Source organism: Sipha flava, unplaced genomic scaffold (genome assembly GCF_003268045.1).
Source record: "Sipha flava isolate LNK unplaced genomic scaffold, YSA_version1 0_pilon_pilon, whole genome shotgun sequence".
Classification (NCBI taxonomy): Eukaryota; Metazoa; Arthropoda; class Insecta; order Hemiptera; family Aphididae; genus Sipha; species Sipha flava.
In genome coordinates, this window is record NW_020271713.1 from 4,130,412 (window position 1) to 4,157,792 (window position 27,381).

General features: G+C 29.8%; 1 protein-coding gene and 1 pseudogene across 1 annotated transcript in view; one reads left to right on the top strand and one right to left on the bottom strand.

Annotated features, from left to right (window-relative positions):
* The window catches only part of LOC112687265 (RNA pseudouridylate synthase domain-containing protein 2-like), a 403,559-nt gene that overhangs the window by 42,322 nt on the left and 333,856 nt on the right, over positions 1–27,381 (top strand). The window contains exon 2 of the mRNA XM_025559920.1: positions 21,796–22,451. Coding sequence (XP_025415705.1) covers positions 21,939–22,451 — 513 coding nt within the window. The 5' untranslated portion in view covers positions 21,796–21,938. The remainder of the gene's footprint in view (positions 1–21,795; positions 22,452–27,381) is intronic.
* Positions 181–13,900, bottom strand: LOC112694285 (annotated as a pseudogene).

Below are 27,381 nucleotides of genomic sequence, written 5' to 3' on the forward strand. Positions count from 1 at the left end.
AGCAGTAAGATTTTTATTATTTTCCAGAATTTTTCCTTGAACTTTATTTATTGAATTGATTGCTTTTAATAAATTTTCGTTTGAAGTAGATCCCATTTTAGATGGATAAAGGAGAGATTTTCTATCTGGTTTTATTAGTGAACAAATTGAGCACAATCAACTATTTGGCTTTTGAAAAGTTTACTTTATTGATATAGTACTAATACGTACCAGTTGAATGGAAAATGAATTTACAAAGATCCCACACCTGAGTTTCACTGGTTTGGAACATGTAGTGCAATGATTTGCGGGCATTAGGAAATCTAGGACAACAATAGTAGTTCGCCAATTTGGTCTAATTGATGCAAATGCTATAAAAGTTTCTTCGCCCACGGTGTATATCGCACGCTGGATGTGAAGAGTTACTCTGTATGCAACGGCATGAGCATATTTTAAACACTGTACAGGTATACTGATTAAAATATAATTACAATATATAATTATAAAATATAATATATATGGCCTTATTGGTCACGCATAAAGATAAGGCTAATGAAACTCTTATTTATTATGATCGCGGTGATTAAATATAGTTTGAACGACACAGAGAAAAATGTCCCGATGGGTGATTATTTGGAAATTTGATTCAAGCTGGTACAAGTATGTAACGCGCAACTTATTATTTATGATTTTAACACAAAAACCACAAAAAACTGACCATTAAGTCCGAAGTAAAATCGTAACAAACACGGAGCGATAATTAACTACGTTACTCGGATGGAGGTGAATGTATAACTTATAGAATAATATAAATTATAAACAGATACCTATATGAAAAAAATTCGATACAATATAATTATTTTTAAATTAAATAATAAATATAAATATTTTGAGACATAACATTTAGATTTTAACGTTGTATTTGATTATATTTCTAATAAATGTGATAGGAATCAATAAGAATGCCTTTATAATTTTTTTTTTTTATATGTGGTTTTTATTATTACATCATAATGCCGTCATAATATTATATGTTTATATACTTTGAAAGCTTACAGTTTTAATTAATAATATTTTGGTGATTCACACCACGGTAATATATGACACACTGGTTGAGAACCACGGTCCTATGGTATATCTGCTACTATAATCACCATCGATCAGACTTTTTTCTTATATAACTAAAATTAAATTTTATTACCTACGGATAAATTACTTTAAACATTGATGGAACCATTGATTTTATGTATTTATTCTCATGAAATTTTGTTTAATGTCATTACAACTTATAGATGATGTTATTATAAATTATGTATATATAAACATTAAAATATATATTATTGTGTTAGAATCAGTTAAATAAGTAACAGTGTAACGGGTGGATTCACGGTATTCGTGTAACACGATCGTTTTATACCTCTCATCATTTACGTGAAGAATTTCATGTCCAACTATTATCACATAAATGTACATATATATACGAGTATATATATAAATAAATAAATGTAAGGCATTTGTGTGAAATTTATTTTTGTGTCATATTTAATAATATATAGTTCGACTTGATGTTATTTTAAGATTCAGGAAGCTGATTCATACAAAATTAACTAAAAATTTCGTCACATCAACCGGAAAAAAACGTTTGTGATGTATTTAATTTCATTATTTTTTTAAAGAAAGGGGTTTATACAAAAAAAACTTACTTCACGTAGGTGGTATTATTCTTTTTATTTTTTAAAAATTTTTTCTCTCCGTATTTCCGCTCGAGGAGTACGTAAGCCCTGTTGCACCCTTCTGTTGACGCCAGCATAGCGAATATGCCATTGCACACTTCATCGAACGCTTCATGCGTTCGAAAAACTTCGTGGTGAAATATCATAGCATATAGGAATAATACAGTCTACAATAACTGCCACTACATCACTGCCCAAATATCATACTCTAGAGTATAACATAATTTAGGGACATACATACATACATATATATATAACAACATATACAGAGCGTCCTACGGAAATATAAACATTATTAGGTAAAGTTACATCAACAATAATCATATTTTTGAGAGACACTCTGGCTAACTATAATATTGACTTTAATGACGTAGACAGTAAACTGACTTGACATTCGATGTTAGATTTCGGGTGAAGGGAACTAGTGTATTTTGGACATTTTAATATCATGCAAAATACAAAAATAAAATTATGACATTCAAATTGAAATATTTTTATTATGTTGATGAGGTATACATTTTATTGTGCTTATGCGTGGTCAGTGTTGAAAAAATACTTTTAAAAAGTATTTGAGTTATTATTCAATAACTTTTTAAATAAAGTATTTAAAATACCACCCAAATACTTTTTATAAGTATTTTAAATAATTTTCAACTGAATGCTCTCTCAAGAGACAGTGTATCAGATAGTGGAGTGTTGTACTTGATGAAAATCTGAAAACAAAGTATAAATTATTTAGTATATAATTATATATAAAGTATACATAAATGTATAAATAAGTATATAATTAAGTTTATTTTGTATGTAAACCGAAACCGACATTTTAATTTAAATGGTTTTACAGTTTTTTCTGTTATTAAAATTGAAAATTATAATATTATTTTATATATTTAATTTAAATAATAAAATAGAAATCAAATATTATCAGATTAAAATAAGGGCATCATTATATCATAAACTATTGACATTTAATTATCTCTGAATATAACGAGTTAAATAATAGTAAAAGAGAACAATAATATAAACAATATTATACAAATATTATACAAATTATATTACAAATTTTCATAATTTTTAAAGTATCCTATAAAGTACGATAAATGTAATAAATTAAGTCATATTTAACATGTAAATCATATTTTCCATAAAAATTCTTTCAACCACAAATTAAAAGGTGTTGGTATCAGCTGTGTTCAGAAGTTTAATTTAGTAATATTTTTGTTAGAAATACGGTGGTTTTCATAATAAAAATAAATACTTATTTACACTAGTATATTCACCGCATTGTCTATGATTGACACACCTAATTATTATAACACATATACACTCACATGCACAAACATGTACACTGAAGCTCACGTGCAATTATTTTCTAGTAAAAGCTGTTGACCTTATCAGGAAGAAGCACTCTCTCACGAAAACTTGTGGAAATACACATACACACCACACCTACTCATTAAAATGTTTGTAGACAAGTGCACTTTATTCTCATACTAGGAAAATTCAATGAAAATAACGATAAAAATTATGTAAAAGCACTCGTGTATTTGTGTGTGGTAAACGTCTCATCGTCGTGATCATGAATCCTAAAGATCTCTGCTATACCTTTGTTTTAATACACGTTGTCATAATGCCATCCATCTCTTTATATACGTGTACATGAAATGATGAAATTCAAGATGGTGTGAACTTATTTCATCCCTGAAGTGTGTTTAACCTTTTGTTCCTCAATTTGATGTTGACTTCATTACCTCTTTTTACAACCATAATTTGCTTATACGACCAAAAATGTTATCCAACAAAAATTCGACTGTGGTCCAAGTACAGCGTATAGAAGCAGCAGTGGCTCCTGAGATTCACATAAAGTGTACAAATAATTTGTAAGATGCTTATGTAGGAGGTTAAATAATACAAATACAAGTACTTATAATGTATTTATCAACATTTCATTTTTTTAATATCTATAAGCTCTTTGTCACGGTAAAATGAAAAAAAATGAAAAAAAAAATAACCTAATGCATGAAAAATAAACTCAAAATCTTGTTTCGATACGCGGAACGATGAAAAGATTTCCTGTACTCACATTGATTGTGTTCTAAACGAATAATAACCGAAATGTCTACGTATTTAGTTAATTTTTGTACGGCTGCCCGGAGCACAACGAATGTGTGCTCCGCTAATTTTTCAATTGTTAGTAGATATATTTTTCAGCATGAAAAATTGCAAAAACATTTTTTTTTTTTTTTTTTTAATAAATATTTTTATCAATTAAAGATTATGTGCATAATGAACAATTATAATTTACTATAGGAATCTAATAATATTGTATATAATTTTTTTGGGTGGTTCACGTGTTCCTGTGCACTATATTATATAAGTACATCAAGAATTTGTATTTCCAAAACACGGAAAACTCTGTTTATCACGGTAACTAGTATTGATGGAACTTTGGTTTGATCTCGTCACCAATATACCGTTTTAAATGTCATACAGGATAAACCAGTAACTTGTCCAAAACAAAACTCGTATGACATTCGTTTAAAATTTGAAATCTTATACCAATTGGATTTAAATAATGATAATATAAAAAATATATGCTCTTAAAACATTGTATTACGTATTATATAAAAATGTTGTCCGTTATAAAATGGCATAATAGTGAGAGTTATAATGTTATCAAGCCCTTTTTGACCCAAGCCGCATGTACCGAAAGTGTACATAAATAGTGTCGTAAACGTTGTCATATAATGAAATATAAGTACCTATACTTTTTTTACAAGCGTTTTAACTGGTTTCCAAACGATATCATGAACCAACGCAGATAAATAATACGGTAGAACATAAGTACGTAAAGACACGAACGATATGATGAATCGTGGTACACGCAACGAGCGATTTGGTCTGAAACACGATCTACTCGTATGTAATTTTTTTTTTTTTTTGCGTTTCTATTTTATATTTGCGCACCCAACGAGCCAGAACTATAGGTATTTTTGGGGCTTGTATAGGTGTAGGTATAATTATCTGTATATGACGTGATATCGTGAAAACCGAGCATTTCTTTACTAACTTTATAAATCAGATTTATAAAATTCTATATGAGTTCTATACCTGACTGAAATATTCCTCACCTTCGAACAAATTTATAATGTTTTTATTAAAGATACAAGTTTATGTGCATTATAATAGATTTCAAAATATATACTTTGATTATAAATTAAGTAATATTTAAAATTAGTTTGCGAAAAATTGGTACTTATTTGGAAGAAATCAAGTGGAGCATACTAAAAAATTCGTGAAAAAAAACTAATGATTTGCAAATCATAATAATTAATTTGCAATTATTCGAAATTAGTTTGCAAAATATTGGTGCATACTCGGAACTCATTGAGATAAATCGGTGTCTATGTCTTTAAACGTTTTTTAATGAAATTTCCAAGAATTTTTATTAATAAATTGTTAAAACCAATATGCAATTATTTGCAATTAATTTACAAAATATTGGCGACATTTTGAAACGATTAAGTAATTTAGGGAGGAAAACTTAACGAACATGTATAAATGATATACATATTATGTATATCCTTATTTTTCGTGTTTTTGTTTTAATTTAAATTTACGTCTACCGATGTGAATTTTAAATTGATGCATACATAATTGTATTATAATAATTGCGTTGTCTCGGTAAGTGATATCTTCAAACCGATTTCGTCATGACGACGATTGAAAAACCGCTGTTCATCCAATTTTTTTTCCACGTGATATGAACACAGTTCACGACAGTCAATAAGTAACGTTGGTCATTTTATTATTATTATTATTGTTTTTATTTATTATATTTGTTGCGCCTCGATACGCTTCTATGGAGTTTGATGACGGCAACAAATTTGACAAAGATTCATTTTTAATTTAAAATATCATTTGGTATTGCGCATGATATTAATACTAACATTAACTTGACATAGTCTCCTAGACGCATCATGTTCATTGCAATTTAATGTCTTCCGCATATTCTTAAGTAAAATATAGACAATAAAGGATCGATCTCTCTCAAATTATTCTGCAAACACACTCAAAATATACGATTAATTTTAATATTTAGTTATTATTTAAACAAATCAATTAAGTTGTTCAATATTTGTAGTATTGTAGTAAACACATAATTACGTATCGTTTTTATGTGTTTAAATTGAATGAGAAGGCAATATTTAGTTTAAGGAATAGTGTTCATTCATATCGATCTTTGCGACATTTATCGCCAGATTTTATTGATGTTGTAAATATTGCACTAATCAATATCAAAATATCGTATCGGGTCTATTTATCTATTGAGTACAATAAATAAATAATCGAAATATAACCAATTGAAAATTACTCATTAAAAATTATAAATTATCTTATTAATTATTATTTGATCTAATTTAGTAGAGGATTAATATTTTCTGACTTGGAAATTATCACGGTTCGTATTTTTTGAAATTAATATTACAAACAAAAAATTTAGTACAAATACAAAAAAAAAATGCTATTATTTACCTTACCAATAAATAATAATAATAATAAATAAAAATAATAATATATTAGAGCAGTTATTTTTATATAGCTTTCATAAATTTACATTAAAAAAATTTGAAAAAAAAATATAAAAATACCTCGAAAACATTATAACGAGTTGAATAATTGTTTGTACCTGTATGATAAAATATATAATAATATATAATATATAATATATAATATTAAATATAATTTAAGAGCTTTTTTTTTGCATTTTTAAGAAAAATTCCGTTATAAGTACTTACATATTTTTTTAAGGTATTTTTTTTTATTTTTTTTAGTGTTTAAAGTCGTTCCCTACTTATAAAAATTCAATAGAAAAGTCGGTCTGTTGCTGCTACTTACATCACAAGGGGTAATGTGTTATGATTATAATAATGCTATTATTGGATATTTCAATATTTTTACGTTGAAAACTTAATACCTATTTCGCTGTACTGATTTCATCACAAATGAAAGTGAAATTATTTCACTCTTATGTGTATATTCAATGTCTCAATTTTTCTTTCTTCAAAATCTTGTTTTATCCAAATTATTCTTAGAATTTCATCTTAAATGTAAAAATAAACACTCACATTCTAAGTATAGTTTGAATAAAACAAGATTTTTAAAAAAGAAAACAAATTTGAATAAATTCTTCATTAAGCCATTACAATGACCATTATACATACGTACATATTTACCTAGTCCATTTCAGAAACACCTAGTATAATCATTCAATTTAAATACTATGAAAATAAAACAATTTTTAAAACAAATTTTGCTACTTTTTTCAAACATGATGTCCCAAATTTAAGCAAAAAGTATGAGGCCTAGAGTCTGAACCCTACTTGCTCTGCCCCTAAAGACGGCCCTGGTTCATATACATACAATATCGCATAATGCAATTATTGCAAACGTATTCTTGTATATATACATTTACAAGAACATCGATCAGCCAATTACGCTTATATTCATACAGCGTACGTACGATAAACACTGAAGGTCATATTTATCATTAGGCAGGATAGGCAACTACCTATAGTATTTGTTATTAAGGAGCCTTGGATTTTTATGAACCTTTTTTTTTTTTAGAACACAACTTTTATCGTATGAAATAAATATAAACAATAAGTAAAAAAAAAAAAAAAAAAATAAAAATAATTAGAGTAAAAGGCTATATTTTTATTTTGCCTAAGAGCCTCAAAAGTTGAAATCAAGTTTTTCAAACCCCTTAAAAGCTTGGTTTTGTGCATGTTCGACTTTTTGAAGGATCAAAATTAGTTTTCAATCTTTTAATCTCGTCTAGTATAGTTCATAATAATTAGTGTGTTTTAGGTTATTCAATTAAGGCAAAATGATTTCTCTTTCACCCCCAGTAAATACCGCAGTAGAACTTATAGAATCAACATCAATGTTGAACACGATTTTTTCTTATCTAGAAAAACATAACTCTAGAACCCGAGAAGCATTTTGTGTATATAAATATCTACAAGAAATGACCTTTTTTTCCGTCTTTAACCGATAAATTATGTAACAAAAAAAGAGTCATCAACTTTCGTATCAATTTTTATTCAACTTCACTCGCAAGGCTTATACTCGTATATATTAACAATTTAATATTGCGTTACATGTAATATTATATTATATCGTATTTTAAAAATTGACGACCTAACAAGAACGAAAATAAAAAACTCTTCCGAGAGTTTTCTGCCTCATGGATTTTAATTGTTTGTATGCCTTAAAACCAATCCTGATAAGAATAAGGGATAAACATGTAAATGTGATTAAAATGATAGATACCAAAATGTATTTTTGATGCAAAGTTTTTATTAATAATTATGATATCGTATACTATACAAATTATGGCAGCGTGATTATTAAAAATGTTTTCTACCTCGACGTTTATGTATATACAGGGTGGTAAAAAGCAATCTATATGATTTTCTTAATCTATGTATTTAATATGAACACAATTTTTTTATTTTTATAATACTATAAATAATATTATGTTAAATTAATTCTAAAAAAAAATAATTGTTTTTTGATAATTATAAAATCATATCACCACTGAACTGTATGCAAAGTCCTCATATAGTTTGATATACAACATTTCATTTCCACCATTTTCCCATCCTATATGTTTATATATATATATGTGTGTTTTTTTATAATCATTTATTATAATTATATCATTGCATGATACTATTTATTGCAATTTTCTTTTATTGTAATAATATAATATATATTATGGGATGAAAAAAAATCAATGTTTACTCTGATCGCGTCGTTGTTGTTACAAATTCACATATCTTGACGCGACATCATTAAATGTGCCCATGCAGGTGGTAGAGGATTATTACTTTTGAGGTTGACAATGGTACATGATATATATCTTAGATGATACGTACAATCCCAAGACGTCGTACGTAGTATAAATCCTGTCCGTGTCGTCGACAGCAATAAATTAATGCGAGTGCGAGTCACCATGGGCGCCAACGTTTAAATAGGAAATACGATATATTAAGAAAATCTTGGGATAATATCTGGCAAGACATATTTATTTGGAACATTGTATTGAAATCTGAGAAAAATAATATTTATCAACTATCATAAATGCGAAATACTTAAATAATACAAAGGGCTTTTCTACAAAAATTATTTCAATTCTCAAAAGTAATAGATATTAAAATTACATTATTTGATATTTCTTATGTCTGACCGGATAAAATACTGTACTAATTTTGATAATCCTGAAAAAATAAAATAATACTAAAAGCAGTACGTATTTTGTGCATAGATTGTCCCATGATCAGTATTATGTAAGACTGTTCTACAATTGATGACTATTAACATTTTTTCTGGTTAGTAATAATATTTTAACATTTTTAACTTGGCAAAGATTTTTATTTAAAAATCTAAAGACATCAAAGAGCAATTTTTTTCTAAAAAATCTAAGTTAAAGTTTTGGTCGGCCTTTAAAATAAAACATTTTACAATTTTAAAATGGTCAGTTTATAAAAAGTTGTTTTGATGGTTTAAATTCTTAGTTTTATCCACGGTTATAAATTTTGTGTATAGTAGGAAAGTTTTGAAAACATACTTATTATTAAATCCCTTTCTATATATCCATCGAAACTTATACTTGTGCAGTATTTTTTGAATTCATAACAAATGTTTGATTTTAAAGTGATTTTAATGAAGGTTCATTGATTAATGACGAAACGTTCTTTACAAACCAACAGTATTGTCATGATTCATAATTCTTATAATCATATGTACACAAACTTATTGTTTCTCCTAAAATTGTAAAAGGTTATTAAAATATGGACCTGATATCATTTCACAGAAATATTTTGCATCATATATTTTGTTCTTGTGATTAATCTGTAATTATAAAATTTGATTGTTGTATGAACTGTCCAATTAACTCAATTATAATAAAAAATTTATAATCTATAAAATCACAAACCGTTTGGTTTGACTTTTTTTTTCATACCTTGTATAATTGTTAAAATTTTAAGTACTTATAATGTAATATTAGATAACATCGAATCTAATAATACTCTAGTTTAACATCCCTTGAATATTTTTTTTCTTCTTTTCTTAAAACTGTATAGATTTTTAATTTGCTTTTTTTTTTTTTTACTATAAATATTATTTATCTGCCAGAAATTCCTTTTGTTGACGAGTGTCCAACTTTAAGCAAAAGAGTATAAGAGCATATTTTTGTCGAAAAAATCCAAATAGACCAATGTCTTCATAATTATATCTAATATTACGATGTCTATCAAACGCTACTGTCGACATTATCAAGCCATTGGTTTTCATTTCTGATCGGCATGCTGCGGCATCCGCTTATGATCACTTTTGTTCAAAGATAGTGGTTCTCAACCGGGATGGCATGTCACCCGAGGGTAACATAGACGCAGTGTAGGGGTGACACGAAATCTCCATGGGAAAAGGAAAAAATGAAAAAATAATTAATTTTAATAAAATAATATTATTGACGCAACTGTCATGTAAATAGCATATCTTTAAGTTTGTTTCTTTATATTATTTAGATCCGATAAATACGTGCAGTTACGATTTGCAAAATCGCTGTATTCTCGATTATTTTATTGAATTAACCAGAATCGTTATTCAGTTATTTTGCAGTCGCTAGATGTATAGTATTATAGCTCTACCACTCTAGAAGACAATATGAGACTCGGTCTTTCCACCTTCAGCCCTCTACTTCCTCAATTTTTTAAAAACCACCAGGGCCCAATTTCTCATCAGTTTCAATACAAATCTTTATTATTTTTTCTAATTTATTACTAATTTAAAAATATCGGTATTACGATTTAGATAAATATTTGCGCGCGTGTGTGCATCCAGGAGTGTTTCGACTTATTTTTTAAATATATTTTATACATTTGTATAGGAAATTAATTAATTAATTATTTATTCATTAATGCTTCTGTACATAACTTTAATAATATATAATATAAATTCTTTATATTTCATTATTTTAATATGATGATTTTTTTTCATTGTCAAAACATGATTGACTAGAACAAAAGCTATCATCTTTTATAGTGCTATCCGCAAATTATTTTCTACAGTTTACACATTTATTTTAATATTTCAAAGGGTCATAACTATATGTATTTTTGTGGAATAATAAATTGATATATATATATATATATTCTCGGAGATGTTAATTCTTTTAATCCTACTAAAGAAATAAGAAAGAAGGATAAATTATTATTTGATAATTTTTATCTGTTCGTTTATTAAAAACAGAGAAAGTTCCTTATTATATGATGTACTCTTGGTTTTAATTATTCAAAATTTTTTAATTTATCCCACAAGCATAACGATTCTATTCTTTAATTATTGAATTTTGATACATTTTATGTTTTTAATTACAGTCCTTATAGTAGATTTAAATTATTTCATACGTATAGGAACTTGCACTTGTATACATTCGCCATTTTTCGTGAATTCGTACTTATTATTTTTTTCACTCTTTTTAACGAGGAACAGAGATTTTTTCAGCTATGAAAATAACAACTTTTTAAAATATTGGTAAATTCATGGCCCTAGTATACTCAAAGTATGTATAAACACTAACATACATCTTTAGATTCGGCGTTTTTTCAATATTGACTGCAAATTATCCATATTTTGAATTTATATATTTATATATTTTAAATTTTTATATTGCATTTTGTAAATAAAAAAAGAATATTATCTTTGGAATTTTTATTTTTAGTATATTTATTATATTTACATTATGTAAATTTATACAAAACTTTTGTTTTTTTTTCCAACTAGTAACGTAACCATCTCCATATATTTATATGATTTAAGAAAAATGTATTTATTAATAATATTTTTATTTAATTCACACAACAATTTTCCAAAAATAAATTATATTTTTTAAATTTTTCATTTTTTAAAATATATTAATTTATTTTTATTTGGTATTAATACATATTTTTCAAATTTTATACGTATAAATTGAAAAATATTTAACTTTTGTGTATGAATGAATTCGTGAAACTATATTTTCCAGATTACTCTATGTCAATCTTTCTATAAACTATTAAATTTTTGTTCGATATTTAATTTCAGCATCTACACTTACATCAAAGTTTGCGGGGTAATGTTTAACCTAAATGCGCAAAGACTTTAATTAAGGATTTTAATATTATATCGTTGTTCAAAAAAAGTAAAATAAACTTATCAAATCATTAGTGAAAAAATCATGGTGTGTATTTAGCTAGTAACAACTCACGATATATTGACTCCGAGGTATCCGAATTAAGTCCCAAATACTAGGGGATAGTCATAGGTAGTGTACTAGTTGAGTCCCGGATTTTTATAAACACTACACTGGTTGGGTCCTAAGTTATTTTAGGTATTACAATAGTTTCTGAATATTTTTTAGTAACTAAAACTTACTAAAATTTTCCTTCCCATTTTAACAGACTTAGAACTGTCTAATATCTATTTAAACCACAGGTATGGTTAAAAATGTTTTTTATAGTTTTTTTTTTGTTTTTTAGTTTCTTTTCCATTGCAATTTAAATTATTAGAATTGTGTTGGTAAAAATATCAAAAATGTTAAAAATCAAGTATAAAAATATATACAGTAGATTCTCGTTATGTCGAATCTCAAGGGGAACAGAAAAAAGTTCGAGATATCGAAAACTTCGAGATATCGAGTTTTATTAAAAAATAAAAAAAGAATAATATAAATATATGTTGTATAAATGTATAATGTATATATGTACTGAAATGACTGAATAAATTATTATTTTTTAAAAATAATATTTTATTTAAATGTTTATTTAACATTTAACATTTTATTAAATGTTATTAAAGTTTGCTTAATATTACTTCTTTCTGCCACGACGTCTTCCAAATTAGATAATGCAGAAAAAGCCTTATCATCCATACCTGTAGTAGTCTCAACAAAATTCCTTAGTGTTTTTAAAGCATGTTTAGCTTGTTGAATTGTAACTTGGGTAAAAATGATTTCTTCCTCATTTTGTGGTTCGTCTTCACTCTCGCTGGTATTTTCGATGGTTTCTGATAAAATTTCGTTATCTGTCCATGTTCCACATACGTGTACATTATTGTCCATTTCCACATAATGTGAAAAACTTCTGTCGTCTAAATTAAGATGATCAGCAACAAAATTCCATTTATCATCAGAAATAGTAGTTGAGTTATCTAATGCAATTATATCACCGTCTTTAAAACCGGCTTTTATGAGGCAATTTAATATAGTCTGTGGTGTTACACTTCTCCAAGCCTTATCAGACATTCTTATAGCTTCGAGTATGTTTATAGAAAATGATTCGTTGTTATCGATATTATCGACTAACCATTTGATTATTTCTTTTCTATAAAACATTTTGAAATTCTGTATAACGCCTTGGTCCATGGGCTGAAGTATAGATGTTGTACTAGGTAGTAAAAAATGTACTTTAATGGAACTTAATTCAATATCGTGATTATGAGCTGTACAATTATCTATGAATAGTAGAACTTTTCGATTTTCTAGTTTCATTTTTCTATCAAAATTTAAAAGCCACTCACTAAATAATGACGAAGTCATCCAAGCCTTTTTATTTGACCTATAGTCAACTGGTAAAGATTTAATTACTTTAAAACACCTAGGCTTCTTTGCTTTACCTATGACAAATAATTTTAGTTTTTCAGTTCCAGACATATTTGCTCCTATCATAATTGTAATGCGCTCTTTACCGTATTTTCCACCCGAACATTCTTTACCTTTTAACATTAATGTTTTATCTGGTAAGCATTTGAAAAATAAGCCCGTTTCATCGACATTAAAAATATTATTAGAAGAATAACCTGCTAAGACATCAGGAAGATTTTTAATCCAATTTGAACAACAATGTGTGTCTACTGAAGCTTTTTCTCCACAAACAGTTCGAAAAACTACATCATGTCTTTTTTTTCCAATTTGTAAGCCATCCACTACTAGCTTTAAAATTAGTGTGTCCTAGTTGTTGTGCATATTCGTTTGCTTTTTCAAGTAAAATTGTTCCATTTAATGGTATGTTTTTATCTCGACACTGAGTAAACCATTTTAGCAAACATTTATCAATGTCCAAATAAGGAGTCATCCTCATTTTTTTCATATTTCCACAATTTAACTTCATTATTTTCTCTTTCTGTTTAATAATTGACGATAATGTATTTGGTGGAATATCGAATTCATTGGCGATTTCACATTTTTTACGATCACCTTTTTCAACTAACTGTATTAAACGAACTTTGTCCAAAATTGAAAGAACATTTAATTTACGCTTTTTTTCCATTTCACTACAAACGAACAAACGAACTACGAAAGACTACAAACGTGACTACCAACGCGCTAAATCACAATCGCTATACTGCACAATGTATGCAATGTAATGCACTAATGTACTGCTCAATTCCTGTTTTAACCGCAATAAAAATATTATTTGTGAACTCGAGATAACGAAAAACGATTAATTTTATATCGAGTTATCTAGAGTAAAACACTATTAAGTGTAATAGTAGTTTCAAGGGGAATTCAAAGTAGTTCGAGATAACGAAAAATTCGAGATAGCGACGTTCGACATATTAAGAATCTACTGTATAATATAATATACTCGTAATTATAAGTATATAGGTATCTAAATGAAAAAATATTAAAACTTTTAAAATAATTATATAATATAAATAAAAATTAATGGAAAAGAAACTAAAAAAAAAAAAAAATAAAAACTATAAAAAACATTTTTAACCATACCTGTGGTCTAAATAGATCATAGACAGTCCTAAGGATATTAAAATGGGAAGAAAAATATTTGTATAATATAGAACTTACCAAAAAATATTCAGAAACTAGTGTATACTTAAAATAATTCAGAACCCAACTAAATCAGCACCTATAAAAATCCGTGACAAAACTAGTGTATCTAGTACCTAAAATAATTCAGGACCCAACTAGTGTAGTAATTTTAAATTCGGTACTCATTTCAGATGCAACCATTGACTCGTATAAAATACTGAAATCTATCAAAATATTGAGATTGAATAAATTAATTTTAAATACAAGGAATGTCTAAAAGTATTTTTAGATTTGTCAAGACAGATAAATAAATAAAATTGGTTCGATTGTGGGGCACATAAATATTTATTGTAAAATACACATAATATGATGTTCGTGTACAAACATTTCTAGAAAACATAAGCGTGCTCACGGTGTAGTCAGGATAGGCACTTGACTACAATGTGAACCTTCCCTACCTCACCAAAATATTTAATATTTTACTATCACAATAATAAATTACTATACAATGTTCAACCACTTTGAAACGTCCTTGAACGGTAAATTTATGTATACAAATATTGGTAAAATATAATTATTAAGTTAAATTAAGTTACACCATCTTACTTTGTTATTAATATTAAATGTAAATGTGTTATGCATGACTACGTTGCCAGTAACGCTTATGCTAGAAAAAGTTTGTCCGCATCAGTACCGGGACAAATTAGAATGCAATTGTACTCGTATTATTTATACATACAAACTGTCAAACCATATATTTTAGCTTAAATAATATTTTTTAAATTTATGAATATTTTGTATTATTCTTATAGGACCACAGTTTAATGATTTATTTGTCAATCAGATTTTTATGAATTAACGATTGATAAAATTATTAATTTTTGAAATGAGTAGATATCCAAATAAACGGTGCATTATCGTGGTGCAATATCCAAACGTTGTTGGACCATAATTCCGGTCTTTTTTTCGAATAGTTTCGTGCAAACGACAAATAACGCTCAAATAATATTTTTTGTTGATAATTCAGCCGGGCGGTGGAAATTTATAATGTAACACACTATGGTATCGAAGAAAATAGTCACTATGACCTTGATTTTTGAGCATTTTTGACGTGATTTTTTTGGTTTCGGCTCGCCTTTGGCACGATATTCACTCGATTGGTTGGTTGTTTCGGGATCGTAAGCATAAATCTAAGTCTCATTTCTTGTAATTATGCATTTTAACTTATCCTGATAGTTAGGAAGGCTCGTTTTACACACTTCGATGCGGCGCTGTTTTTTGAAAAAATTGAGCATTTTCGGAACCAAATGAGATTTGACTCTTCTCAAACCAAATTCATCAATTAAAATTGCCTGTACCGATCCAAATGATATGCCCAAACTATCAACGATTTCTCTAATAGTCAATCGATGATTTTCAAGCACCATTTCTTTGACTTGTTTGATGTGATCTTCATCAGTCCATGTTTTTGGCCGATTCGACAACATATTCTTCTAAACATTCTCGCAGTGTTGTACCACTTGTAAACATTTTTCTGCGATAAAGTTCGGTCACCAAAGTTCTTCTGTAAAATTCTCAACGTTTCTGCAGCAGAAATTGCATTCCACAAACAAAATTTTATGCAACATCTTTGTTCAATAAATTTAAACATAGCAAAAATCGCAAAATTTACTTTTAACACCTTACAAAACGTGCCGTACCTCAAATACTAATTAATATTTTGATGTGAAATTTTGCGTAGATATTATTAATAGACTACCGTCATAAAGAAAAAAAAATATACTGAGGAAAATAAAAATTCACCTCTCAATTTGATCACAGTGGTATATTATTATTTTGAAGATAACCTGTTTGGGTGCAGTATAAGAAATTTACCTGAAAATTGTTAACACGTTTGGGCGCATATATGAAAACACCTTTGGGCATAATAGGTACTGTAACTAGTAATTGAAAGTCTTATTTAATCGAGTTGGTTTCGTAAAATACAAAGTTGCAAACATTTGTTGAAATATCACACCGAAGATACAGATATTGGGGTTTGACTTTGACATTTTTTGACTTGAGTTTTTTATTGTCTAATGAGGTTGAATTTGGTTTTGTTGAGCTTATATATATAGCGCCACCCGATGTTATAGAATTTACTGATTATATAATTGACAAGTATATATCTGAAGATTCACAATTTCCACCCATCATTTGGGCTGAAGAATCAAAAATATACTCAAGAATAACTAATAGACCGGAATATTTCCATTAAAATTATAACCAACAATTTTATAAGCAACATCATTAAAATGTTATAAAAGTATTAATTGAAATTCAAACAGAGACCAATTTAAAAATAATCAGCATTGAAAAATATAATTATTAAATTAAAAAAAGAAACTGAAGAAAAACAAATATTTGTACAAAAATGTTAGGAAACAAATTTAAGTAGATTACATTATGATATATAAATAAAAAAAATCTCAAAATATTTTTAAAAGACAATTGAGCCAACTTCTTCGTGGTGTCTTCTGGGTAACTATAATAGACTCAGATTTAGTACAAAATGTTAATATATGCAAAGAAATAAATGTCCCCAAACGTACTATTATAAAGGGAAATATTACGCCCAAACGTTTTATAGATTTACGCCCTAAAGTGTTCTGTTTTAGGTAAATGCGCCCAAACGTATTTCTCCTATTATTTTATATTCTGAGCAGAGCGATAGATCTTATAGTTTTACAATGATGTTCTTTTTTTTGTTACTTTAATACAATTACATTTTTAGACCCAAATTTTTGAATAAAATATTATTTAAAAAAGTAAAATACCGTTTTGCGGTAAATTTTTGCCAGTATAATGTTATTAAGCACTACGTTACGTAATTTAAATATAATAATAGCCATCACTATAAGAATGGCCCCAGAGTCTTGACATTCCCAAATCCGAAAATAATTTATGCGTTATACGCACGTGGTATATATAATATTGTTTTACCGTCGACCGAGTCCAACAGATGGTCCGGTATAATATATACAATGTCATTTAATGGGAATTAATTGAAGTGTGCAGCAGCGGTAGAAACAGCGGCAGTGTTCCGTAAAAGGTTTATTTTCGTAATTCTCGTGATATACACATTTAAAGTTATTCAGTGACGACGAGCTCATCAACCTCACGCAGAAACAAAACCAATAAACAAGTTTTTGTCCGGTTGCATCTGCGTTCGACTTAGCGGCATTACGGGAAAATACCGTCGTTTATCTTGCCAACGATCAGTAAGAATGATCTAAAATAGTAATGAAAAAGGATCACAGTCATCGCAGCCCCTATACGTATTCTAATGTTATACTCATACTTCTAGTTTATAAGTGAAAAGAGTTGTACATTTATGTGTACATTACTTTTTAACCACACAATTACAACCAGAAAGCAAGAATGGTATCCGATAAGAAATGTTGTCTGTGTTCCTTTTTTGAAATTCTCAACAGTTTTCCAAATAATAGAGAAAAACTGATAAACAATTACAAAAAATAAAAATATTTAATTTACCGAGAACATGTTTTCAAAAAGATGGATTTTTTTTTTTTGTTGTTGTCTTAACCCAAAAAGTACAAAAACATATCGAAATATTCGTATATATATGCTTGAATTACAGTGTAATGTAACGGTACATAGTTGATTCAAACTGATGCATTTTCAACTATAAAATAGGTTCGATTATATTTAGTATTTTCAAAGTTTATCATTTAATTAAAAATTATTCTTACAATATTAATCGTTGAAACTTATTTATGGTTTTCCTTCAATAGAAAATTTCACTTTTGAACCGGGATAAACCTTAAAACATACATAATTACTATTTAAATATCGATTGCTACCGGGATATCCTCAAACCGAGTATCGTAGCAGTACAGTTTATGATGTTTGTCTGATGCAGTTTTTTTTATACATAATGTAAACTTCTGTACCTATTATGATCACGGAAACGTTTCTATTTGAGTATTTACAGGGATGTTATCAGAATATAGTTGTATATTTAACTCTGCCGGAAGCAGACGGATTGTCATTCGCTATGATTATCCGCCTAAATGTCTTACGTAAAAGAAAATTATGTGAAAATCGCAAGTCGATCGCATAATATACGTTTTCTATGTTAAATGTCTTGAAACGGTTAAAACCTAATTTTGAGATGGACCTGATAATAGTTAAACAATATGAAGTGAAAACTGTCGCGAGAAAACGTGTCATATATGACCAAGTAACAGTCCCGGCTCTAGTGTTTAAACGAACATAGGCGAAATTTGGTTTTTGCCGCCCTTACGTGTAAATATTTTATCAAATATTTTTTTTTTTTTTTTTACATAAAAATTGTCCAGGAAAAATGCCGCCCTAGGCGTGAGCCTATGTTCCCTACCTCTTAAGCCGGGCCTGACAAGTAATTATTCTTTTTGTCCGTAAGCTTCCGCCGACTAACGTTAACCTAGTTCAGTGTCCACTGTGTAAATCTCAAGAGGATGACTACGAGAGGATTCGATCTGGAGAGAATCAAATTTCCGCGTGTAACAATGATATTATACGTGTGTAGTTGTCGCGAGAAGTCCGTTTTGACGACGGTATATTATCACAATATTGTCTACAGCACGAGCACGCGACCGTCTATATAACATGTATAATACATGGTTTTCGTGACACGTTACAAAAAAAAAAAAAAAAATGTATTTTTTATTCTGTTCTTGGTATCGTCGGTATTTCGTAAGTGATGAAGATGAATCCATTGTTACGCGAAGACCGTGACGACCACGATTCCGAGAAATTTAATTTAACGCGCTCGTTTAGGTGTATTGCAGTGCCGACTGATGTGCGTTCGTAATAATCATTGATGGACAGGTTAGGTCGTATACGTTTATTGTATCGTGTTCGAGGTGTAATGTTTACTACACGATGGATCCTACTTTTTTTTTTTATCATTAGCCAAACAATTCGGAATAACATTGTTTACGGTAACCACGGTAAAAGACATCGGACACACGTGTACCCTTATATAAAATAATAAATTCGTTCTGCATCCTTTTACTCTACACGTACACACCGCTAAGCCCGAATTCAATTAATCTATCCCTACGCGAGTGCATATCACACGCGTGTCGTGTACACTCACGATCTACGGATTGCGCATTTTTTTTTTTTTTTTTATATTATACGTTTAACACGTACTAAAACGTAACCCTGCGCATCATCAAAACAGCTGTACATATACAATACATACTTAATGCACGTCCAAGTAACCAACTAATAAAATATACGTAAAATAAATAGGTATATGCGTGTATAACATATAACGTATACAACACGGTGCCTGGTTAGATGACGATAAATCATGTAACATTTGAGGTCACAAAAAACATCGAGGATGACGGCCATAATCGATGATTATTGCTGCAAATAAATAATAATTTAACATAGGCAAGTTCGTACCTAGGGGGTGGGTTGGTGTTCAAACCCCCCTTTCGAAATATTTACGAATTTAGAAAAAAAGTATTCCTCAATACGATTTCAGTTTAATGTCATAAACATTTGCAGGTTTATTTTTATAATCCACTGTCGATCTTTCTAGTACAATAAAATTAATTATTACCAAAATTATGAACTATTGAAATAAATTTTAAATACGTAGTAGTAAAACTATTGAAGCACCTCGCAATAGATTTCTATGCAAGCCTCTGTACGTAGGTAGATATCAAGTTAATTACAGGTAAATAGCCGCGTAAAGGGTATTTATAAGAAGTTTGGTTATGCAAGGTGCTTGTTGAGTGTTGACTGATGTACGTGAATTCGTGTTCATACGTGTGTGTGTATGTATGTGTACGCATAATGCACATGTATTTATTTTAGAAACATAACGCAAGTGTATAAATGTCATAATCATTTTTTCCGAGCGTAATTAACGACGTGAAGTCGTTCGGAGTTTTTATTTAAAATAATTAAAAACAAAACCGGTGCCAAAACATACTAAATCGGAATATAATAATATTGTTGTTACACTTGACGTTTATGCCTCGTAAATTGTGCGCGGTTTTCGAGTTAAAAACTTGTGTACACGCAAGTGCTTGCGCGGAAACATTCACAAGCACACATTCACAACGACGCATATACGTGTACCGGCGATAAAATGATGGTTATCTGCTATATTTTTGTGCGATGCTTTTTTTTCAAATCGATTTCATATACCATTGATATTTATACGTGTTATAAGCCTCTCTGCATGGTATCAAAGTTGTAAAAAGCACAGAGAGGACTATCATTTCTATAGAATTGTATGCGTCCCATGTACCTTTATATTCATACGATTACTAAGTATTTACTCACATATATATAATAAAAAAAGCGTTTCATTTGACTATATGTCTGTGACATATATATAGATACATGTATGTTTAATATAATTGTATAATTAATATTGAATATACGAGTATAAATAATTAAATATGTGATTAGCCTGGAGTATTGTTATACTTGTAATGTACAAGTCGCAATTTTATTGACTTGGTATATACCTATTGATGAATTTTTAATTCAAAACCGGTCGTAAATTATAATAATAATTCGGGCTTAGCTTTTAATTATTTAATATTTGTATTTATTTCTATGCATTTGGTACTAACGTAACTGCTAGACCTAATAGTTGATAATTATAAAACGATCAAATTTTTTATTATTTTATTATTTTGTTATTACAATTTGTGGTCTTTTTTTTAATGTAGGCAATTATTTAAAGTCATCAATTGAGGGTACCGGTGAATTAATCAGAGAACGATGACGCTTTTACATTGGGACTAAGTCGTTTTGCGTGGGAAGTCAAAGGAGGGGGACAGTTTAAGCTAAGGTTTTAAGCCTCTACATGTACAGTAACCATACGTTTCATACATCTACCACCTTTCGGACACAATGTGGTATTATTTAAATGTACTAACAGTAAATAAACGAATAAAAAAGTACACTGTTATCGAATCTTTTGATTTTTATCGAACACAAGCAGTTTTCGATAATGTATTGAGAATTATTTTCATAACCTATACTTAGATCAACTTATTACACCCGCCATAATCACTCTCAACGTTACTAGGTGCGTTCCAGCGCACATACCCACGGCCACGCACGTACTTTTATTGCGCATTGTTCTTAATAACATTGACCAGTAGACTTGTTTATTTTTGTTGGCAGACGAGACCAAGTGTGAGACGCGGCGCCTCAACTGCCACGCGATCGTACCCGCTTCGGTCCGAGTACCCGAGGCCTGTCGCAGACAGCCGTAGCCCTAAACAACCCGAGCCCGCGAACCTCATCCGTCACAGGCATCGTCGGTCATGCACCATCAGGTGGCCCATCCGCACTGGATCGCGGCAGCCGTACAGTCGTGGGGCTTGCCCCAGCAACTGGGCCCATCACAGAACATGTTGGCGCTGGCCGCCATGGCACCAGCCGCCCCGGGTGCCGCGCCAATTGCATTCATCGGACTTCATCCGCATCATCACCCGCACCACCATCATCACCATCATCCTCATCATCTAAACGCGCACGCGATCCCGGCCCAACCGTTGCAACCGTCCCCGCCACCACCGCCGCCACCGCAGCACCCTAGCCATCTGGCCGGCCACCCAGCTACCACGGCGGCCGCTGCCGTGGCGCTACTCAATCAGCTGCATCACCATCAGCAGCAGCAGGATCTCGCGCACCTGTTGCTCCAGCAGCAGCAGCAGCAGCAACAACAGCAGCAGCAACAACAACAACAGCAGCAGCAGCAGCAGCAGCAACAACAGCAGCAACAGCAACAGCACCAGCACCAGCAACAGCTCACGCCACTGCAGCCGCAACTTCAGGTAAGGTCGATTTTCGTATTGAAATGTTCGTGCGCCAACAGTCCGCGCGGCGGGTAGAACCAAACGCGTATCGTACGACGTGGTCGTATCGCAACAAGTGTCGTAATTCGAAACGGTTTTCAGTTCCACGCGAACATTCTAAACGATCATCACCACTTGGAACCGATGGGCTTATCACGTTTCCGTCAGTTCGGTGTATGCTTTAAGGTACGGTTTTCTAGCCGCGGTTGGTTTTGGCGATCAGTCGCTGAACTATGACTGGTTTTGTAGACATGGAAATCGTAGCGGCTGTAAACGTATTTTCTGTATTTTGAATTTTGTAGAGTAACGACGTCTGTTGAACCATACGATTTCAGTATGTCCGAAATCGCGTGTGTTATGAATGATAACAAAATCGTTATAAATTTGATCGAAGAGGAGGTGGAAGAAGATAAAATGTTTTTTCTTTAATTTCGATCCAAAAAAATCTTTTGAAATAATAGTATACGTTTGATAATATAGTAATGATTGCGTATACAACAACAACCGTACATTTGACAACAGTCGGAGCGACTGTCGCGATACCACTGTTCTCTTCGCGGTAGAGCCACAGCCGTGCTTTGGAGACCAGTCTGTAGGCATAACGTGTGAGCATCGTTGCTGAAACGGTCGCGGCGATCGGACGTCGCAACCAGCCGCGCCTAGGAAACCATAGCTTTACAAGGACCGTTCGTATCCTGTCGCGACACGAAACCGATACACGACATGTGCTACCGCTTTCGAACATTCTATTCGTCCACACGATGTTGCACTTTTAAACGTGTTTGCGCACCGTCGTCTACCATCAAGTGAGGACGCGAAGAGACCGTTCGAACACCGATCCGTCCCGTTGATCTGGCCAGCGATGATCATGTTTTCGCGCATCCGTGTACGGTAACCGAATCGTCCATGAACCGATGCCGACGTTATGTGTTCGATATTCGATATTGTTGTGCAACGAAACAGCTGCAGTACACGATGTATGTCATATTACGTTGTTATAGTATGGTTTTATTTCGACGGCACGTCGATGATATTATTTTACGGCGATATAATAATTCGATCGTCACTTCTCGATCCCGATTTCATCGAAAAAAGGAGTTTCTCTCGCATTGTTCGTCTCCCCCACCCCTTCCATCTTTCCACTTAAAGTAGTCTTTTATTAGTACATTGTGTATACATAGTACACATACGTATTATATCGCAAGGTGCGGTAAAATAGGCGCGAAAAACGGACGGAGGAAATATTTTTTAGCAACCAATTTATCAAAATTTCGATTTGAAAATACGTCGTATTTCGCGGATATCGCACGTTATCGTTTTAATATTATTTTAACGCTTTTGAAAATGTGTTCATAATTTGAATTTATCATCGTTTTAATAAATACGCTACAAACGGTTTGTGCATAATATTTTATACGCCAGCCGATCAATTCTTATTTCAGTACGCCTCGGCCATGACGTGCATCACCACTACCATTAACGGTACGTGCAGCGCACGTTTTATGTTAGATTAAATGTGCGTTTCGCGTTTTGTTCATCTCACATATTAGACTTAACGAAAATATACGCTTCAGTAGATATATTAAACACGAATTGTACGGAGCAAACATTTTCTTAAGCTAAACGTAATAATATCAAAATAATTCTAATACACATGGTAGAAATTTAATTATAATATTAAAAACCTAATCGCGTAAAGTGTATGCATACAGTCGTTGACGCGCATGTCGTGCTTGCAATCGTTTGGAAAAAGTTTTCAGCAAAATGTAATTAATAGTATATTCGTTTAGAACGTTTTAATATTATTATTTTTATTATTATTGATAAATTATTACTATATATTCATATTATGTGTTATCCGTCTGTCATATATTCAATGCACCGATTGAAGTCTTTTGGTATTCACAAAAAAACAATATTATTAAAGTGCGGTGAAATGTATAAATCGTTGCAATCAATAAATTAGAAATTTCCTTCCACTCTTCAACAGTTTGTACACGTTATTATAAGCATATATGTTAGTATGTTTATGAAAAGATTTAATAAATTACGAAAACATAATATGTAATAATATCTATATGCATAAGGTGAGGAACAGATTTAGAGGAAGGAGGAACTGAGTGAGCTACAACTTTTGACCCTTTTCTAGTTTTGAAATTATTTAACGTTTTAACGGGGTACACAGAAAAATCTGTTTGATTTAAATTCACTCACAATATATATGTAAGTACGGACCGACAATTTATTTTCAAATTTAATATTTGCTGATCATAATGCGAATTTATCATTGGTCTCGGGTTCCAATAGACAACTTGAGATGTTTAAATTAATTTCTGCTCAGAAGTAAATGTACTATAAATTATATTATAAGAGTGGAACACATTGAGGAATATACCATTTCACGTTTGTAATACCGGGTACTGTAAAATAAAACCCAGACGTATTTAATTATATGCTTTACATATTAATTGTGTATTATGATGCGGTAAGTATGATATTAATGATAATTGGATTTTGGAGGATATATGTCCGATATTGACACGTAATCTATTATATTTTGAAATGATAAATTGTTTTCGTAACGTGAAACCATGCATTCTAGTTTTATGTAGTTTCCATCGATATAATAATATTATATATTTTATAGTTGTTATAGTCATCTTAATTAAAAAAAAAAAAAAATATTTCGTTTCAATAATATTTTTTTTTTTAGAAAATAATTTTTCGTTTATTATAATTCACATTTTCACCAAGAACATATAATTAATATTTACTTGATTGAATATAATCATATTTAACAATTATTGATATTTAGTTAAAGCAATAATTATTCTTTAGATGATTGAGATGGTTAGCAAAAATTTAGAAAATATATAACTATTTCTAAAAATATTTGATGTTTTTTAGAAATGTATTTTAGGCTATGAGTTGAAATAGAAACATTTGTTTTAATAATAAATAAGCATATAAAACAGTAATGAATTTGTTTATCGTACAATTGTCAAAAATACTTCAGAAATTAAAAAAAAAAATTTGTTATTATATGAATAAAAAACAAAACTACACTGTAGGAATAATATAAATAATAATTAAATTAATTAGCCTTACACTACTGAATTTAATTAAAAAGTTGAAATAATAATTATAATAAATGGATTCTTTTTTTGGGTAATTTTTACAAACTTCGCCTTTTAGTACAATAACAAAGTTAGATTAATTTAGAACTATATATTGTGGGTAAATCTAACAAGAAAGTAAAGGTTAACCATGTAACTTTAAATTATATTTTGTAATCTAACTAAACTTAATTAAAACAAATGTTGTTCCTTTGCGTTTTCAATAGAATTAGACATGTATCGACTGTAACCACAATTTAATTGCATACTATTTACCTATAATGTATTTATCTGAACTTATATAGAAGGTGATAGATTTACCTTGATCAAATCATATAAACTATCATAGCGTTTGAAGTTAATCGTGAACATGTTGTGGCTCAAATTAATTCGTTAAAAGTATATTTCTTTATTATTTTATTTATTATTGTTCTCGTCAGATTGTTGAGGAAGTGTAACAATATATTGATTTTTATCTGTGTACATTATTTACGTATGCATGTGGTGATTTTAGATTTTTAGATGATCGTATTGGATAAAATCCGATTAAAAATTGGTAAAAAACGCCTACAGTATACACGAGAGACGTTTTATACACGCATTTTTTACGTGATAGGTAAGTCGTAACAAAATAATAATAATATGACATATAGAACACAAAGTATGCGCCTTTGATGGGATTTTATATAATATAATATTATAAATCCATTTTCACTCCACATTACGTGTGTAGCTATATCTGCAGTCAACATCGGCGAAAAAAATTTTATGCAAATACATAATGATCTAGAATGCAAAAGACCGAATTTTCATGACTAACGGGAACGAAATTTTTTTTTTGAATACTAATTAGGTGTTGTTGTTAATTTACGTCGATAGATCCGGAAATTGGGTTTTAATTTGAATAATAGACTTATTAAATTATAAACTTTCCAAGACTTTAGAGTCAGAGTAGGTACATAATATAATATGTAACTTATCTAAATCATCGTCTATGCAATACAAATGTAATTTAATGAGTATGAATATTACGATTCGCCGTAGTATGGCGTGAACGGAGATAATACGTTAAACATATTAATAAAATAAAATTAATCGAATAATTAGAATTTTATCAGGATAAGAATGAATTTAATGGGATAATTATATTACGACCTTGAATTTATAAAGGATCCCCGTGGACGAAGTAAATATCAGGGATGGCTTGTCAGGGGAGACAATGTGATTGCGTATCCTCTTTACAAAATAGCTAGGTACTTGTAAATAATTAATTTTTAAATATATGAATATATAAAAATATTTTTATTTTAATTGAAAATATGTAATATTGTTTTCTTAATTTTTTATTATAAATTGTAGGCCACAAAATCTAAGACCTATAAATATTAATTTTGATGGAAATATTATTTTAGTCATTTCGACGACAGTCGTCGTTTCAGTGAAATTGACACCCGACAAGTTCAATCTTAACATGTAATGGTTTGACTTATTGGACGAAAGGAGCCGGGGAGAATAAGCCACGTATTATAGACACTTTTGAAACTGGGTTCACGACAATTATTTCCGTGTCACTGTGCCATCATTAGTTGCTGCACACTGTCATCTGCATTTATTTATGGTTTTGTAGATAAAAAAAAGATCGCAGAGTTGAAAAGTTTGTAAACAAATTTAGTATTAAATTAAGTGAAATATATTAAATAAATATTAAATTGAATATTAAATTATGTAGTATAATAGTTTAATATGTAGTATAATTATGTAGTATGATTAATTTTCCAATAAAAGTATTTTTA